Raw genomic sequence first — 12,652 nt, 5'->3', positions numbered from 1 at the left:
CACCCTGATGAGCAACTCTTGACGTGATTTGTCCGGTAGATGCTAGGGGGAGTGTTTTCAGTGCAATTTCCTAATATCTTTCTCTGTGTTGAATTGTTTGGTTGGTTGTTGAGTTTTTGATAGATCTGGGTCTCTGCTCCTCTAATGGCTTCATTATGAGCATGGGAAACCACACGAGAATATTTTGGATCACCTCCAAAAGTTCAATCTCGTGAATTATGGCCCGTCTATTGAGAGCAAAAATAACTTGACCCCAAAAAAAAAGAGAAAGTGAAATGTGAAAAAAATGTAAGAATGTGAAAAAGGATGAGATATGACTGTAAAGGAAATTGCATTAGGAAATTCACCCTTAGCGGAGAATTGGGTCTGATCGGATTGAGTTGTATCATCTTGTTGTTGCATTTTAAACCTTAACTTTGAACATCCGATTGGGGACTTTGATATTTTGAAAGACTTGGATTGGTTGTGTTTGCTTGGTGGGAAGAATCGCTGGTGGATTTTCTGTCGATGTTGTGATTGTTGCTTGAGGACAAGCAAGGAATTAAGTGTGGGGGGTTGTTTAGCCCTATTTTGTGATGATTTTGTGAGTTTTCCTGCTGCGCATTCGAGCTCGCTTCGTACCTTTGTGCTCTATTTTTCACGTGCTCGATGACCTTTTGGGTGTTCTACTGTCGTGTGCAGGATTCGGAAGTTGATGAGCGGTTTGGCATCATTTCGAGCAATATTTGGAGTCAGGTTACGGCGACGGCCGCCGTAGAGATGGCGGCCGCGGCCCCACGGCGCGGGCCGTGCATTGCTTGAAGAGAAGATCAGCGAAAGGCTCCCACGGCGGCGCCGCCCCACGGCGGCCACCGTCCACGGCGCCGCCGTCTCACGGCGGGCGCCGCCAGCCTTTTACCAGCCAAAGTCCCACAATTCAAGAAAAGGCCGAAAGGGGGGGACGGCGCCGCCGTCCACGGCGGCCGCCGTCCCTGACGAAATCCGGCAGTTACGTTTCACCTTATAAAATCCGATTTTTAGGGTTTTATTTGGAGTTCCGACCCGAGCAGCCTCCACCTGCGATTTTATGCTTTTTCCCTTAGTTTTAGAGTAGTTAAAACATCATCAAACATCTATTGGCTTTGTGGATTGAAGATTTCGTTTATTTCCATTACATTAGATTGAAGTTTCGGATCGTACTCGCTGTAAGAACTTAGTTATTGTTTTCTCTATCGTTTGAATGCTAGTTTATTGCTTTTGCGTAGATTATTGTGCTTCGAGTTTACTTGATGAATTACTTGTTCTTTATTCTCGCCTAGATAATCGTTGGTATGATTGTTGAATTCGCTATTGCGTTCTAGATTGCTAGTTAGAACCCTAGGTTTATTAGTTTTCCTGCGTTCTTATTCTGCTTCCTTTTTAATTCGCCTAGATAGATTTATATGCTTCCTGTTGATTCTGCACTAGATAATTTTACAAGCTTTATTAAATTACGCCTAGATTTAAAAAGAGAGAGTGCCAGACCCAATCTACCCGATTAGAGTGTTTAGGTTTTAATTCTGTTTCTTGTGAGTAGCACAGTTAAAGCCCTGCTAAGCCTTCCTTGAGAGACGACTTGAGTCACTTTACCGCCCTAGGACGACCTCGTATAAATTCGAGTCCATCCGTTAGGTGTTTTTGGATGAGTCAATAGGCCTGACAACTGTCACTTGATGTGACGTGCGTCAGGCGGTTTCAGCCGCATTCTGCCTGAGAGCCCTCTTCTGCCCTTGGATTAATGCCCCCTGCTTCGTACTGCTTGTGCCCATAACTGCTTCCCCTATTTTTGCAAAGACAAATTCAAACTCCCGCGAAGGCGGGAAACTCAAACTTGCCCATTGCCGTGGGCATAACCTAGTTCCTAGGCAAACAAAAAGAAAACGAAAACAAACTAAAAGAAAGAAATAAAACAAAAAACACCAGGTTACCTCTTGGCCAGTGCCCTATTTATCGTCCCGAGCATGACGTGGTACCTGTCAATCAACCCAGGTGGTTTGTGGTTGGGGCGAGATCTTCTTCCTTCCCAACGTTGGGTTTATGCCCATAATAAGCCTTCAACCTTTGCCCATTCACCTTGAACACTCCTCCAGACTTTGGATTCTTGATCTCGACGGCCCCATTTGGGAATTGGGTTTGCACTTCAAATGGGCCGGTCCATTTGGTACTCAGCTTGCCTTGTGCAAATTTGAACCGTGTTTGGTACAGGAGAACCTTTTGCCCAAAGCTAAATTGCTTGTTTGTGATCAAGGCATCGTGGCTTTTCTTCATTCTTTCCTTGTAGAGGACAACATTGTCGTATGCCTCTCTTCTGATTTCTTCGAGCTCTTGGATTTCTAGCTTTCTTGCTTGCCCTGCCTTGTCCCAGTCATAATTCTCTTTATTCACTGCCCAGAAGGCCTTGTGCTCCAATTCCATAGGTAGATGACACCTCTTGCCATACACCATTCGATATGGTGACATCCCGAATGGAGTTTTGTATGCAGTACGATATGCCCATAAGGCATCTTCCAACTTTAAACTCCAGTCCTTCCCTGTAGGGCCAACGGTCTTTCGCAAAATCGTTTTGATAATGCGATTTGAGAGTTCGGCCTGTCCATTGGCTTGTGGGTGGTAGGCTGTTGAGACCCGATGTTGGACACCATATTTTTTGAACAGGTTCTCGACCGAGAAACTGCAGAAATGAGATCCTTGGTCGCTGATGATTGCTCTGGGCACACCAAACCTGCAAAAAATGTTAGTCTTCAAAAAACTCACCACTACCTTTGAGTCATTCGTTGGGGACGCTTTTGCCTCCACCCACTTAGAGACATAATCCACCAAAAGCAGGATGTATAAGTTTCCTCTTGAACTGGGAAGGGGTCCCATGAAGTCCATCCCCCAAATGTCAAATATCTCCACGGGCATAATGGGCATCATGGGCATTTCGTTCCTTCTGGTTATGTTCCCTTCTCGTTGGCATTGTGGGTAGTTCTTACAAACGGTGTAACTGTCCTTGAAAATTGTCGGCCAATAGAATCCGCATTCCAAAACCTTGGCTGCAGTCCTCTTATGCCCAAAATGTCCCTCACACTCCTTTGAATGACAGAATTGTAGGATGCTTCCTTGCTCTTCTTATAGGATACATCTCCGTAACACTTGATCACCGCATTGTTTGCACATATACGGTTCGTCCCAAATGTATTCCCTGTTATCTTTGGCCAATTTCTTCTTCTGGGCATAAGTGTATCCAGGTGGCACATATCCAGAACATAGGTAATTGCATAAGTCTGCATACCATGGGTCTTCCCTTCCTCCTTGGGCATAAAACAGCTGTTCATCCGGGAACATCTCCTTGATAGGTTCCCCATCTTCCTTCCTTACGATCCTGCTTAGATGATCGACCACTTGATTCTGTGCTCCAGCCTTGTCTTTTATTTCTACATCGAATTCTTGTAGAAGTAGGACCCATCGAATCAATCTGGGCTTAGATTCCTTTTTGGCCAAAAGGTACTTCAGGGCCGCATGATCGATGTAGACTGTAGTCTTTCCCCCGAGCAGGTAAGACCTGAATTTTTCAAAGGCGAACACGACTACCAACATCTTCTTCTCAGTTGTGGAATAATTGATTTGGGCTCCATTCAGGGTCTTTGAGGCATTGTAAATGACGTTACTTTCCTTTCCCCGCTTTTGCCCAAGAACCGCCCCTATGGCATATCCACTGGCGTCACACATCACCTCAAAGGGCATCCCCCAGTCTGGAGGTTGTATTATTGTTACGGCCGCGCCCGCTAAGGATAGCGAGTTCGGGGAAATCGCGACAAAAGGGGAGGGGATTTAGGAGCGGGATTAGAAAGGGGCATATCTAACCTTTTGGTGACTCGACATTATAAAAGACAACAATCGGAAAGACTAAATATTAATCAAGGGCCGAAAGGGACCGTACATAATTATCCGAGAGGGTACTTGAAGAGTTTGAAAACATTGTCGAATAGTACATATTGTTTGACGAATAACATGATATCTAGCAAATCAGTGTACGCAGCGGAATAACAACAACTCGAGCATATGTATGAAGACATATACCCTGCTCTGATGTACTCGTCCTAGCTCGACAAAAGCTCCGCTTGCACACCACATTCCCGATCATCGCTCAACCTGCACATTTAGAAATACATGCAAGGCTAAGTACGAAGGTACTTAGTGGACATATGCCGAAAATATACATACATACATACATTTTATTGTCAAGCCTCTCAACAGTAATAAGATACGAGGGTTTTTCTTTAAAGACTCGTATTTACCAAAATATCATTTCTTTCATAAATAACCCGGGCAGGCATTTTAACATCATTAATCACCATATCAGTAAACTCGTGCCGAGAGGTAGGCCTCCCTCTACGGACACTGTGATCGGCCAACCCGCTAGATGACTCACGATCACAAGGGTGTACACTAATTCCGAAGGGATTTGCGGTCTCATCCAGAATCCGAATTCGATTAGCATCAGATAGGTAATTAACAACAAAACATAAAGCATTTAGGCATTGACAATATCATTCAAAAATCTTAAGCATAAAATTGTAACAGTTCTATAATATGGTTTTAGTTTATAAATAAGAAAGCCTCACCTGGTAGTGGTGACTCACGTCTAAGCCTTAAACTCTTTGCGTTCAACCTTAATTGAAAAGAATAACGCAAGGTCTTAGACCGTGGAAAATTTAACATAAATGAGGATGCGTAAAGCAATTATGCATGGCTCATATTCTGTTTATTAGACCGAGGTGATACTAAGGGAAATTCTATCTCCAGTCCTTGTTATTAAAGCAATTAACCCAACTAGGTTTCGTCTCGTGAGATCTAGTAATTACTATATTGATTTGCTCTCTTTAGGGTGTTCTAAATTGCTAATTTAATAATAAACTCCCTTCGTGAGTAAAGGAAAAGAAATGAAACTCAAACACCCTAAGTTCTTTCTCTCTCTATCTCACGTCTGCTCTGCCTCATTGTTCTCTGCTCTGGAAAGTCAGCTCTGGCTGTTTGGCCAGCTCTGGCGATTTTAGCTCTGGAAAGTCAGCTCTGGCCTTTAGGTCAGCTCTGGCGATTTTACTCGGAAAGTCAGCTCTGGTGATTTGGCTCTGGAAAGTCAGCTCTGGCCTCCAAAAGTCAGCTCTGGCTATTTAGCCCTGGAAAGTCAGCTCTGGCGAGTTGGCTCTGGAAAGTTAGCTCTGGCCTCCGAAAGTCAGCTCTGGTGACTTAGCTCTGGAACGTCAGCTCTGGCTTCTAAAGTCAGCTCTGGCGAGTTAGTTCTGACGGTTGAAGTCAGCTCTGGATGTTCGGCTCTACTCTGGTCAGCTCTGCTCTGGAACTTCCAGCTCTGCTCTGGTGTTTCCAGCTCTGCTCTGGAATTTCCAGCTCTGCTCTGGCATTTTCTAGCTCTGCTCTGGCATTTCCACTTCTGCTCTGGCATTTTCTAGCTCTGCTCTGGCATTTCCAGCTCTGCTCTGGCATTTTTTGTTCTGCTCTGGCATTTTCTAGGCAGAACGACGAGGGTTTCTAGTTTCCAAAACCAGGGTTCTTCGTCCTTTCTTGCCTCGATTCTTACTCGTACGTCGGCCCTAATCTATTCCTATGTGAGCATGCTGTGCTTGTTCAAGTTCGTCTACTTTTAAAGCCTAGAGTTCTTGTCGTTTAATCAAAGTTTCAAGCCGTGGGTTCTACCGGAAAAGTGACCTAACATGCTTCTATGAGCGTGTGTTTCATGCTGAAAAGAGTAGTAATAGAGGTCGAGAGTTACCTTGTTGTTGCGCGCTTTGGTCGGACAAGCACGATGGTTCCTCGCTTCTTCGATCGTCGAGGTTCAAACTGAAATGAAAGCTATTGTTCTTAGGCTGAAAACAGATGGAAAGGAACACGGCGAGGGAAGGAAATAAGGCCGTGTCTTACCTTGAAAGTGTAGCAAGGGTCTTGGTCTATTCTTCTCCGTGGAAGGTGTCGAGAGAGAGATGGAGTTCTTGCAACTTGCTGCTGGATTTCAGAGTGCCGAAAGGAGTGAAAGGGTGGCACAAAGGAGTGAAGGGGGGGTTTAAAAAGGGGCTCGGCTGATGCACTTGAGTGCCTAAGGGGGAGGGCTCGGCTGGTAGCCCTGCCATGCGTGGAGTAGGGGAGACCCTTCAGTTGCTCGCCCAATGGAGGGCTGTTGCTGCTGCTGCTGCTGTTGCTGGCGTGGAGATGGAGTGCGGCAGGAGGTGTGGCGTGGGTGTCCGTTCGGCTGCCCAGCCTATGGGAGGCTGCTGCTGCTCTGGCGTGGAGGTGGCGTGCGGCCCTTCGGCTGCTCGCCCAATGGGGGCTGCTGCCGTGGCCGTTGCCCACCTCACTCTTCTTCTTTCCCTTCTAATCCTAGGTGTAGCCGAAGTAGAGAGGTAGAGAGGTGTAGAGGTCGTGTGATGTGACCTAAGTGAATGATTTAAATAAAACCTCTCAGTGTTGGTTTCTCCGAAGTAGAGAAACGGGTTTCGTTTTTGCTAAACGATAATGCTAAATTAAATCCGTAGATTTAATTCGTTCGTTATTCTAATACTTAAATTAAATCCGTAGATTTAATTATCCTCAAAGTCGGAATTAATTCACGACTTGGTAAATCATGCGAAGATAAACTCCATCTTGATAAATAACACAACTTAGCTAAGTCGGTTATAACTCGGATTAATAATCATTCATCAATTCAAAGATTCTCATCGCGGTCTTAAACACGCGAAAATAAATAAAGCATACTGTTAGCTAAGTGACTTTGTCACCAAGATTCATAAATTCAGAAACATAATAGAAAACATAAAACTTCAATTACTGGCAGATAGGTAAATAAACACACAATACTGTAATTAAAATACTGATAAAAGAGCGGGTTACTACAATTATGGGTGCAGAGATCAGATTGTTCTTCAAGATCTGGAAAGCCTCCTTGCAATCCTCATCAAAATTCCACTCCACTTCATTTTGTAGTAGCCTTGTCATAGGTTGAGCGATTTTTGCAAAGTCTTTGACAAACCTCCTGTAGAACCCAGCATGCCCAAGGAATCCTCGTAACTGCTTGATGTTTGTTGGGTATGGTAGCTTGGCTATGATTTCAATCTTTGCTTTGTCCACTTCTATTCCTCTGCCTGAGATCACATGTCCGAGCACAATCCCTTCTTTGACCATAAAGTGGCACTTCTCATAATTCAACACCAAACTCTTGTCAACGCACCTTTTGAGTAACTTCTCCAGATTGGCTAGGCATGAGTCGAAGGTTTGCCCATAAACCGTGAAATCGTCCATGAATACCTCGATGCAGTTCTCAAGGAGGTCCGAGAATATGCTCATCATGCATCTTTGGAATGTGCCCGGGGTGTTGCATAGCCCAAATGGCATCCTCCGATAGGCAAACGTGCCGAAAGGGCAAGTGAATGTCATTTTGCCTTGGTCCTCCTCTGCAACCCAAATCTGCATATACCCCGAGTATCCATCCAGAAAGCAAAAATATTGATTCCCCGCAAGTCTTTCAAGCATCTCATCGATGAAAGGCAAAGGGAAGTGATCCTTCCTTGTCTTCTGATTGAGCTTGCGGTAGTCAATACACACTCTCCAGCCGGTTTGCAACCTTGTAGCAATCAGTTCCCGGAATTCATTTTTCACCACTTGTATGCCAGACCTCTTGGGCACAACGTGTACCGGGCTTACACACCTGCTATCGGACACGGGATATATTATGCCCAAATCCAATAGTTTGAGTATCTCGTTCATCACAACTTCCTTCATGGCTGGATTTAGCTTCCTCTGGGGGTCTCGGACTGGAACTGCATCTTCTTCTAGTAATATGCGGTGCATGCATACGGTAGGGCTTATGCCCTTAATATCGTCCAGGGTCCACCCAATTGCTTCCTTGTACTACCCCAAAGTCTCCTTGACTTTGTTCTCGTCCTCGAGTGTCAACTCTGAATTGATGGTTACGGGCAAAGTGTCATTATCGCCCAGAAGGATATACTTGAGATGTTTGGGCAAAGACTTCAGCTCGAGTTTGGGTGCCCGTTGGGTTGAGGGCACCAGTCGGTCTTCCTCCTTCAGGGTGGGGATTTTCAGAGCCTCCGTGTGGTTGACTCCTTCGCTCCATGCATTTAGCATCTTCACCGCCTCTTGCAATGATTCCTCTTGCAAGACTTCCTCCGTTATGCCACTCTGGATAATCGCATCATATGGTTCCTTGAATGCTGTTCTGGGCAAAACCTCCTCAACAACTTTCTCGATCACGTCGACACTTTTCACCATCTTTGTATCAGCTGGACGTTTCATTGCATTGTATATGTCGAAGGTCACAGTTTCCCCTTCGAACTGACATGTTAGCTTGCCCGTATCACAATCTATACGAGTCCTAGCGGTCTTTAGAAATGGTCTGCCCAAAAGCATAACCGGATCACGTGCTTTTGACTTTCCCATGTCAAGAATGTAGAAGTCCGCCGGGAAGATGAGCTCCTCTACTTTGACCAAAACATCTTCTAGTATTCCTTTTAGGTAGACGTTTGATCGATCTGCCAGTTGGATCACCACTCGGGTGGGCTTCAGTGGTCCTATCTCCAAGTCCTGATACATGGATAAGGGCATAACGTTGATGGATGCCCCTAAGTCGAGCATTGCCTTTTCCACCTTCATGGTTCCTATCACACATGGGATATAAAACATGCCAGGATCCCCATATTTTATGGGCATATCTCTCTGCAAGACAGTGGACACGGATTCGCCCACTTGAAATTTTGCATCGTCAGTGTATTTGACCTTCCGAGTGCAGAGTTTCTTGAGAAATTTTGCGCATCTGGGCATAGAGCGTAGCGCGACCAAAAGGGGCATATTGACTTCCACCTTTTTGAAGATTTTCACCAGTTCGGTTAGTTCTTCCTTCTCTTGTTCCTTGGCCATTCTGCCTGGGAAGGGGATTATGGGCTCAGTCTGGCTCAATTTTTCTTTTCCCTTCCCCGTTGCCTTTCTCTTGGCTTCTCTTTCTTGGGCAAGTTCCTCCTCATCTGCTGATCTCATTCCAACCTCCTCGTTGATCTCTGGCTCTTCTTGGCTTTTCTTTCTAGCAACCTCGGGTAACTCTTTTCCTCTTCTGAGTGTCATAGCATTCACCTTCTTCACCTCCACTTGGGAAGGGAGTGTCCCTTGTTTACTCAAGTCTGGCGACTGCTTGGGCAAGATGTGATAGTTGGGAGTTCACATTCTGCATTTCTCCTCTCGTCTCCATTATGAACTTCTCGGTCTCTTGCTGGAATTTCACTTGTTGTTGGGCCATTTGATGCACAAGTTCTGACAAGGAGGATCCTCTTGCCTGTTAAGGTTGTTGCGACTATTGTGGTGGATTGCTCGTTTGCCCTTGATTTGGCCCCAAAAAGTTATTGTTGCCGTACCTAAGGTTCTCATGTTGTCTCCACCCTTGATTGTTAAACTGCTGCCTGTAAGGCTCAAAGGGTTTCTGATGTTGTCCCCCATTATTTCCTCCTGGCTGTTGCCCAATAGCATTAAGCTCTTCCTCTTCGAAAAGTTGTGGGCATTCATCGGTTGCATGCGAATTTGCCATGCAAAGTTGGCATACCTTCACAGGCTTCCTGATGTTGGGGATCCCTTGGTTGGATGTTCCTTGGTTCGTCATGAATTTCTCAAACATGTTGCACATCTTGTCCAACTTATCGTCTTGGGCAGAAGGAGTTTGCATCGGAGTAGTTCTGACTATAGTCCCTTCCTCATCTCTTGATTCCTCAGCCATATCGGCTATGAGTTTGAAAGCCTTCGCTGCTGACTTGTTTAGGATCGATCCTCCACAAGAGGCGTGTAACCATTGTCTATCTTGCCTTCGGAGCCCCCCCACGAAATACCGAATAAGGTCATGATCTGGTATTTGGTGTTGTGGGCATTTGGCCAACATCTGCTTGAACCTTCCCCAGTACTCATAGAGGATTTCTCCCGATCCCATCTTGATGTTACTTATCTGAGTTCTCAAGTTCTGGATTCGGGCGGCTGGAAAGTATTTTTCCAAAAATTTGGTCTGCAACTCCTGCCAGGTCCGAATGCTCCCCTCGGGCAAATCGTACAACCACTCCCTCGCTCCTTCTAATAGAGAGAATGGAAAAGTAAGGAGTCGGATGTACTCGCCAAGGGCTTGACTAGCGGTGCGCACTGTTCCACATGCCATCTCGAAGTCTTGAAGATGCCTTTGATGGTCCTCTCCGGGCATATCACTGTACTTGGGAAAAATTTGAATTAGCGTATACTTCAGCTCCCAATTTCCAGTGATCTCCGGTAGTACTATGGCTGATGGCCGGAGGTTCAAGTTGTTCGGGAACATCATGTCTCGGAGAGTCTTGTTGACGTTTTCATTCTGTGGTTCTGGAATTTCTGCCATCTCTCTCTCTGCTTCTAACTACCTCTCTCTTGCCCGTGCTTCTTGTTCTGCCATGCGTCTATTGCTGTTGTTCAGTCGGACAAGTTGCTCAATCTCTGTGTTGAACAAAAGATCTTCGTTACCTGCACTCCTGGTACGATGAAGCAACATACATCAAGGCAAAACTCACACTAAAATCACAAAAGAATTTACTAGCGCTCTCAGTTCCCCGGCAACGGCACCAATTTGACGAAGCCGTCGTTTGAGCTTCGCGCAAATAAAATATCATGTGCCCACAACTAGACTAGCTAGTGGTAAGTCCAGAGTCGAATCCACATGGAACTGAGCAGTAACTTCTTTCGCACGGGTGTCACTAAAAAGGTTTTGTATCCAGCAGTGTTCTGACCACAACGTGCTTATGGGCAGAATGGGCTTTCCAACTTAAACTGAAATAACAAGGTAGATAAATCAAATAACAAAACAATTCTGACTTGGGTTCGAATAACTAAACATGAACGGGACACTCGATCATTGGTGCAAAGATTAATCACTATACTCGCATACCAGTGGTTATAGGCATAAGAATTGTTGCGCCCCTATTGTCACTCGTCACGCACGCAAAAACCCCTTGCCCAATCTATCCTTTCAGTTTATGATCCCTTAGAAGGGTCAGCTAATGGAAATTAACTACCCCGGGCAACATCCACGCTCTCTGTGATGGCCTATCGCTAGTTGTGCTTTGCCCAGAATACTTTAAGAACTAGATAGACCCACTTGACTCTTACGCCGATATTTCACAGCAGTCACGGCTCCAACACACGTTGTACTATTTTGGAGGTCGATGGCATTTCGCCTTATGCCCAACTTATTACTTGTGACCAAAACTTCCTAGTTAACTAGTGATCAATTAATTAACTAAGTTGTTTCAACCTTTTTTGGAATCAAACCTAGTGTATCGGGAATATGCTCATACAGTTGTTATGCCCAAATTAGACCTCTCGAGTTAAGTGTTCATGCTTAGATCATCTTGCCCAAATCAGAATATAAAACTTAGCCAAACAAAAAGTAAATCGTACAATAGGTCGGTTTTTCAGCACCCTCGACTTTAGAAGCTCTTCGGGTATTTATAGGAGTGATTAGGGCAACGTAAGGCCCAGCCCATGATGTTGCGGCCGGATCTATGCAAGCATGGAGATGCTTATCCCTTCCAGACCTAATCTTCATGAAGATTTGTTTCCTTTTGGATAAGGCGGTGGTTTGGCCTCATCGGTCTCTTTTGGATAGCTGCCGCCCTCGGCCCATATCAAACTCCCACTTGCGGTCCTCCCTCGCCCGCCTGTTGTGCCTCCGACTTCTTCCCTTTCCTTCCACCTCTTGCCTGCCAGCTCTCGCGCGCTACTCAGGGGCATAAGGGATGGTTTTGCTTCCAATTCCCCTTTGCTTCTGGCGCATACCTCTTTCACAAAAAGTGACAGCAGTTTCGACCCCTGGAGCACCTCTTGCCCACAAGCTGGTCCTGCCACGGAACTACGCCCTCCCAGGCGACCAAACAACACAAACAGAAGGAAAAAGACTCGATCTAGACCTAAAATAGACACAAAAACAGAGCACAAACCTGGGCTCATCACCTATCGTACCTAACTTGTTATTTCTGACCGTTTATTCCTGAGATTTCCCCACCGTTGATTGATCTGGATCTTTTTACTTCTCTTACGACCATTCCATTTCCTAACGCTGACTTACAGCTTTGGGATTCTACCCCAGTTACCGCTCCTATACCACCTACGGAGATAGCACCACCCAGTTCTCCTACTATTCCTCTGATAGAGCATGTACCCTATGACCCATATCCGAGAGTTGTTCATTTATCGAAGCCAGATTCGTTGGATTTTCACTTGTACATGCATTCGATTCTAAACCCACAATCTCGAGACGCACAGGATGGACCATCCCGACCAGTTCAGCCTGAAAGTGATGAGGAGGACCCGGAGGAGGGGACTCCAGAGATGACTATTGGATACGGACGGAGCCGACCATTATAGTATCAGACCTTAGACGATGGAGCTAGCACTTGGGTACCAGCTTACGAGCCACCTATTTTCAGACCGATGGTAGATACAGATAACAAGGATGAGAAGGGTGAGCCTAAGTCCGACCGAGCTATAGCAGATGGTGATGAGGATGATGATGATGATGACAATGTGTTCTGTCTGATTGACAAGTACGAGAATGAGGAGTCCGAGCCTAGCG

General features: G+C 45.6%; 2 protein-coding genes across 2 annotated transcripts; both read right to left on the bottom strand.

Annotated features, from left to right (window-relative positions):
* Window positions 1-7,920: 7,920 nt before the first annotated feature.
* On the bottom strand, window positions 7,921-9,144 carry LOC131003022 (uncharacterized). The gene has a single exon (XM_057929491.1). It carries the CDS (start codon window positions 9,142-9,144, stop codon window positions 7,921-7,923), a length of 1,224 nt encoding a protein of 407 aa, XP_057785474.1.
* Window positions 9,145-9,370: 226 nt separating this feature from the next.
* Window positions 9,371-10,423, bottom strand: LOC131003021 (uncharacterized). Its single transcript, XM_057929490.1, has one exon. The coding sequence runs from the start codon at window positions 10,421-10,423 to the stop codon at window positions 9,371-9,373; it is 1,053 nt and encodes a 350-aa protein (XP_057785473.1).
* Between the last annotated feature and the right edge of the window lie 2,229 nt (window positions 10,424-12,652).

Source organism: Salvia miltiorrhiza, unplaced genomic scaffold (assembly GCF_028751815.1).
Source record: "Salvia miltiorrhiza cultivar Shanhuang (shh) unplaced genomic scaffold, IMPLAD_Smil_shh fragScaff_scaffold_60_2, whole genome shotgun sequence".
NCBI lineage: Eukaryota > Viridiplantae > Streptophyta > Magnoliopsida > Lamiales > Lamiaceae > Salvia > Salvia miltiorrhiza.
Note: the sequence above shows the minus strand (reverse complement) of the source record. Positions and strands in the feature narration are given on the sequence as shown.

Excerpts from the sequence above, each read along its gene's own strand:
- LOC131003022 (XM_057929491.1), bottom strand. The coding sequence starts at position 9,144 with ATGACACTCAGAAGAGGAAAAGAGTTACCCGAGGTTGCTAGAAAGAAA.
- LOC131003021 (XM_057929490.1), bottom strand. The coding sequence starts at position 10,423 with ATGGCAGAAATTCCAGAACCACAGAATGAAAACGTCAACAAGACTCTC.